At 38.8% G+C, this 6780-nt stretch overlaps 1 protein-coding gene across 2 annotated transcripts in view; it reads left to right on the forward strand.

Moving 5' to 3' along the window:
• CTSE (cathepsin E) overlaps positions 1-787 on the forward strand; it is a 17510-nt gene extending 16723 nt beyond the window's left edge. The window contains exon 9 of one of the 2 annotated variants that reach the window (XM_008580434.1): positions 384-787. In XM_008580434.1, the coding sequence (XP_008578656.1) occupies positions 384-548 (165 nt within the window). In that variant the 3' untranslated portion in view covers positions 549-787. The remainder of the gene's footprint in view (positions 1-383) is intronic. The other variant, XM_008580440.1, reaches the window with a different exon arrangement.
• The last annotated feature ends 5993 nt before the right edge of the window (positions 788-6780 follow it).

The following is a 6780-nucleotide window of genomic DNA, read 5'->3' on the forward strand; positions in this document are numbered from 1 at the left end:
AAAAAAAAAATTAAGTTGAGCTTCACTAGGAACTAAAGAAACCAGAATTTAAACCAAGGTCTTCTAGCACCAAACCTTTTGCTCTTCCAGCCATACAATGAAGTTTGAGTTTTCTCAATTGTAAAATGATGGTGGGGGTTTATAGCAGATGAACAGTTCTCAAAATTACATTACAAAATTCTCCCAGTCCACAAGAATGAACTTGGCAAACAAACGCTTTGTTGAGCAAACTGGATGGAGTAGGGGTGTATGAAGTGGGAGGAAGAACCCACCGGCTGTCCAAGGCCATTCAGTGCCGGCTGCCGCCACCACACAGGAGTCTCTAGGCAGCTCTGCTTCCTTCTTCCCCTATATGTCATTGACATCCTTCTTTTCAACCCCAGGACTTCGTGGATGGAATGCAGTTCTGTGGCAGTGGCTTTCAAGGACTTGACATCCAGGTCCCAGATGGACCCCTCTGGATCCTGGGAGATGTCTTCATTCGACAGTTTTACTCGGTCTTTGACCGTGGAAATAACCGTGTGGGGTTGGCCCCAGCAGTTCCCTAAGTAGGACCTTGTGTCTGTGCCTGCCTGCCCAACTCTCCCTGGGCCTGTCATATGGGGACATTCTTTACAACTGTCAGAAAGTCATTTTCCACAGAATGCAGTCGTTCCCAGAGTTGCAACTTGAATTAGGACCAAACACAGCATGAAAACACACATGCATACATGCACACACACATACACACTCCCGGCCTCACACACAACTCGCATATACACACCACCTCCACCACCATCATGATAGAAAAACTGAGTTGCATGACCATATATTTTATTGCTTTTTGTTAACTTTTTATTATGGAAATCTCCAAACATACAGAGGTCATAGTACAATAAATGCCTGTGTCCCCCCACCCAGCCCTAACACCCACCCACACGTGGCCAGGCCTGTTTCCTCTGTACCTCAGCCCAATAGTCCCTCCACTTCTGTATACCTGGATTATTCTGAAACAAGTTCCAAGCATCCCATCATTTTATCCATAAATATTTCTAACATCCTTAAATAGGCAGTCAGAATTCAAATATCTCCTGTTGTCTCATTAATGGTTAGCTATCTTTACAGTTAATTTGTTTGTATTAGAATTCAAACAAGGTCCACAAATTGCATTTATTTGAAATATCTCTTAAGTCTCTTTTCTAGAGTTTACCACATTTGGAGTTTTGCTGGTTGAAGTCCAGAGGTGTCATTTAACATGGTTCTCTGAGTCCGTCTTTCCTAAAAAATGGTAATTGTATCTGGAGACCTGATTTTGTGGCAAATACTTTATAGATGGTGCTGGGTATATCCTATTGTATCCCATGTGGAGGCAGATAATACCTGAGTCTCTCTATTGGTAATGTTAAGGCTGATAAGGGGTACATGTGGAAGGTTAAAAAAAAAATTAAGCTTATAGAAGTAGAGAGCAGAATTGTGGTTACTAGAGGCTGAGAAGGGGAGGGGAGAAAGGGGATGGGGGAGGTTGGTTAACAGATATAAAAATCATAACTGGATAGGAAAAGTAAGTGCTAGTGGTGTACAGTAGTGGTGGTCTTCTATAATTAACAATAATTAATTGCATGCTCTCAGTTGACTAGAAGAGAGGAGCTCAAATGCTCTCATCACAAAGAAATGGTAAATTTTTTCAATGATGAATATGCTAATCACCCTGATTTGATCATTACATTATGTACACATATTGACATATTATCCTGTATCCCATAAATATGTACAATCAATACCTATCAATTAAAAATAAAATAAAATACAAAAAGGAAAAATAAATAAATAAAAAGACAAGACAAGACCGATGAGTGGTTTGGAGTTGTCAGCCTTAACCATTCATTACGAAATACCTTCAGCATTGTATCAAATGGTGTTGGCAGCCATTGATAGAATTGCTGAGATCCACACTAGCATTAGGGATTGCAGAACAGGGATTTCTCTAATTCATATTCCTTCCTGCATTTGTTAGTTGGGATTCTTGTATGAAAAATAACATTCCGTCATTAACCATTTGCTCACCATTAGACAGCTCATACAGGAAAGAAGATAATTTACTTGGGGTCTCCCCTTTATCTACTAGTTTTCAGAATAATGGGTTGGTACTATAGAAAACACCAGTGGATTTTAAACATATTTGATGTGTTTCAACTTTCTGCAGTTTTTGAATGCACAATCACCCCATCTGTAGCCAGCGGGTGCCCCTTCAGGTTAGCTCCTGTGAACTTTTCCAGCCCATCTTACACACTTCCAGGCCCGTATGTGGCATCAGCATTTCCCAAGGAGAACTTTTTGTTCCTTGGAATGTGCCCATGTGTTTGTTATAAATGAAAATATTTTATAGCACACAGGGGGCAGAGGGAGAAAGAGATTAAGAGAGAGAGAGATTGAGAGAGATGTTGAGAGAGAGAGAGGTTGAAAGAGCCCCCTTTTCACCTTGGGTCCCCCAGGGCCTATCCTGAGGGAACTGACATGGAGAATTCCTGGTCTATCTCCATTCTGGTGGTCTCTGTGGCTGCCAGAAACAACTTATTTTTAGCTTTCTCCCTTTAGTTTTTGCTTCTTTCAAGCATCTGCTTTACGATAAGAGGGGAGGATTTGATCACACTTGTCTCAGTACTGACAGATCATCTAGACAACAAACCGATTAATCCATCAGACGGAGAGAACAAATCTGTGGCTATTACAGGGGGGAGGACGGAGGGAGGTGGAAAAGTAGAGATTGGACAAGGGGCATAAAGAATAAGCGTAATTAGTAATAATAAATATGCTAATAAAAAATTAGTTAAAAAATTTTTAAAAGGAAACGTCTTCAGTTTTTTTCTTATTGTAAAATATATGAAAGTGTTCCATGATCCTCCCCCCCAGAGGAAAGCTCTATTATCAATCGGAAGTTGTTTTATACGGATTTTTTTCTTTGCACCATAAAAATGCACAGAGATAGCAATTGGTAAAAACAACAAAGAAAATCCCTTTATCTTTCTACAAAAAACGGGAATCGTACTCCACATAGTCACTCTAACCTGCTTTTTTCATTTAGCAGCAGATTCTCTTAACAGTGCAGACAGCTCATTCTTCTACCATCTACCTGGTGTGCACTTACTTATCAAATCCTCTTTAATGAACATTAGGTTCATTTGGGGTTTAACAACAATCCAATCCAATAAATATTTATTTTATTCCAGGCAGTAACTGAGGTACTCACAGACCTTCAGGATAAATGGGACAGGCCCTGGTTGTCACTTTTCAGCAGCAGGGGTCATGGAAACCACACCAGGCTGAAAGACAGGCTAGATTCACATCTGTGCTCTGCCCCTCATCAGTTTGGTGATCTTTGGTAACGACTTCATGTCTCAGACACTAACCTCAGGGCTGTTGGGAGGAATCGATGAGTTCACCTGGGAGGAAGCTCTTGGCTCTCAATCTTAGCTTCCCCTTTGGGCGTCATGCTCAGAGTAGATCACAGCTTTGCACATACATACATACATACATAGATTTTTGCCTTGTTTTTACATTTTTTTGTCTTTATAGATTGTTTTTAATTAAATTACTGCTTTCAGAGTTCATTCAGCCTAATCCAAACAAGCTATCAAAGCAGTGTAACAGAGTTAACAACACAGGCTCTGGAGTCAGACAAACCTGGACTTAATTCCTAGCACAGTTATGGGTCATTTGCACCTCAGCCTGCTCATCTGTCAAATGGGCATGCTAATGCTAACTGCTTCATGGGTTTACTGTGAGAATTCAATGACATATAGCACACGTGTAAACATTCAACTAGCTTATATGCCTGTGCTCATCAAGGAACAGAACTTCACCCAGCTAGGCACATCTCCTAAAGGGCAGAAGGCCTTGGAGTAAAAAGGCTTTATAACTTTTCCTCTGAAACAAAGCACCCCAAGACCCACATGGAAGCCAACTATTGGACAACATCCGGCGGGCTTTTTCCTTGAGGGTTACTCTGTACTGGTGCTGTCCCTCACATGTTGGATGTGCAGAGCTGTGAAGCCTGGAGGATACAAGTGATGCCTAAGCCACACCCCAATGTCTGCTGGATGACAGTAATGATTCAGACTTCACTACAGCCCTGCCTCTTTCATGACAGAAATGCTTCTAGGACCTTTGCCCTTGTCCCCACGCCCCTAGCCATTACCTCTCACCAGGAATATTTCAAGAATGTGATAACTGATACTCTGATTCCAGCCTCTCCTCCCTCCTGACACTCGGGTGCCTGATTAATATTTCTGCAGCCCAGACTAATCACATCCCTCCCCTGTTCCACACTTCCCAATGGCTCCCTGCTGCGCACCAAATGGAATCCAAGCTGACAGGAATTTCAGGGCTCTCTAGGGCACATCTAGTCCACCCCGAACCAAACTGCACCACCCTGTTTTCTCACTTGCACACTCAGCTCCTGGGATCCCTTCTACCCTGTTCACTGAGCATGCAGCTCCCCAAAGTGGCACCTTTTCAGTGAGTGTTATGATGATAGTGAAGAGATGTTAAACACAATGCTGGGCAAAACCAGATTGAAATCTCAGTCCTGTGGGACACACTGTGAAGGTGGTCAGCTGTGACTTGGGGCTTCTTCTGTGCACACTCTTCAGCCAACCAGAGGTTCAGCATCTACTCTGCCAACCCCAGATGACTTCTCTTTATATTAAATGTCACCATCAGCAAAGCTCACCTACTGCACCACCAACACTTGGTGAATTCTGCTTCACAATGATAGGAAGAGCAGACATCGAAGGATCAAAAAGCGATGTCACTATGAACACTTGGCCACCACAAGCCAGTTATCCCTGTGGTAACTTTTCTGACACCTCATGCTTAAAACCCCAAAAGTCTATGGCCTTATCTCTGTTTTCTCTTTGGCTCAGCCTTAAGCTCAGTAACCCATTTGAAAAATAAAAAACTAAACTAAAATCAACCTGTTTTGTTACCTTATTTTCTCTAAAACAGGGTGAGGCCTCACAGATAAATTTTGACATTTTTTGAAAAAATAAAACAATTCAAATCTAACTGTCCTTTTATACTAGTAAGTTTTCTATTTTATCTGTCTGTTTATATCTACATATATGTGTACATAAATGTATGTTATGTCTACATGTTCATATGTTCCTGTCTGTATGTGTGTTTGTATTGTCTGCATGGTACCAAATTGGCTTATAATTAATGCATGCTCATTAAATAAATAAGTATACTTTTCAAGTTCATGTGACTTTAATTTTCTTTTTCTAAAGTTTTGAAAAAATAAATACATTTTCAAAATGTGATTGAAACCTTCTGCCTAAATTTGCCTTTAGGTCAACACATTTTGTGGTATGTTTGGTACTTGTTTAATTTTTGTTTGAGGACTAAAAGCTATAAAGAACTGTCTGCTGGGTTTCTCCCAAAGCCCCGCACATGCCTTGTTGTTAGCTTGTGTTTGGTTTACTCATCAAACAGGATTATATATGTCTTTGCTAAAGGCTTTTAAACTATGTACCCAGTCTATAACAAAATGATCTTTAATTATGAAATTTTTAGGTAATTGAGGCTAATTTAGTATTGTTGGTAAGAAAGGAATCAGTACATAAAGAAAGAGATGTGAAAATAAAAAGGTTGTGGATGTAAAGATGTACTAGTGGTTAAGAAGGCTAAGGGAAAGAAAATATTTTTATGTGAGAAGGCATCTGGTACAATGTATTCTTGTCCTAGAATAAAATAACTGGCTATTTTTAAAAAGTAGGAAGTATAGGACAATATGAAAAGTCTAAAGCATGTCATCAAATGTCTGACTAAGTCATGATAATGGTTTGTGTGGGTAAGTTTGTTAAAAAGGTTTTACAGTAGGATTGACTGGATTTGAAAGCAAATGATGTGAGTTTTTCTAAAAATTAATATAAAAAATATTCTATACAGGGTTAAAGTTTGCTCTCCTACATTAAAACAACCAAATTTCCTGAAAACAATTAACTGATCAATAAAAAATTGTAAACAGTGTCTTTATCTTTAACATAAAGGTGCCACTTTGGGCTGGCTGGGGAAACTTATTTCATGTTTTATCATAATTCCTGTGCTCTCTGCCTTTAAAATCCTTTGTCACTTTTGTTTTATTTTTGTAATGATTTGTGAGTGTTTTAAGCCTTTGTTATTTGACTAACTTTCCAAAACCAAATTCTAAAAATTCGGACTTGAACTAACTTTGAGAGGTTCCAAGGGCCCTGGAGCTTCTCAAAGGATATATGAGATGTATCAAAACCAATTGACTTATTTGACAAATTAGACAGTATGAAAAACATTGTCAAAACAAGAAATAATGTTTAACCTTCTTTTGTTATACTAAGATGTTATTAACATGTGTTCCAAAATTTTGTAAGGTTCTTGGAAATCTGTGCCTTGATATAAATGCTACCAGTCATAATCTTGGTTCAATTATAATTTTAAAATGTCATGTCTTCAAAAATTTCATGAAAAAACTCTGACAGTTACAGTTTCCTGACAAACTTTGAGTTCATACCATTGAACTGAATTTCCAAAATTCTAGTGAAGAAACTGATGGGTTTGTGAAATTACTCACCAACGTCAAAACAACAAAAATTAATTACATAAAACCAATGAACTGATTAAAAAGAATTATAGGTCTTTACAATTTTTATTTTGAAACATCACTTATTAATGTCTTGTTTTCCAGATTTAAGAAAACTCTCTTTCTTAAGCTCTCTACAACTAACAGCAGTTTGGTAAAATATAATTTAAAACAGATATAAAAGCATT

This window comes from Galeopterus variegatus, unplaced genomic scaffold (assembly GCF_000696425.1).
Source record: "Galeopterus variegatus unplaced genomic scaffold, G_variegatus-3.0.2 Scaffold86, whole genome shotgun sequence".
In the NCBI taxonomy this organism is placed as follows: domain Eukaryota; kingdom Metazoa; phylum Chordata; class Mammalia; order Dermoptera; family Cynocephalidae; genus Galeopterus; species Galeopterus variegatus.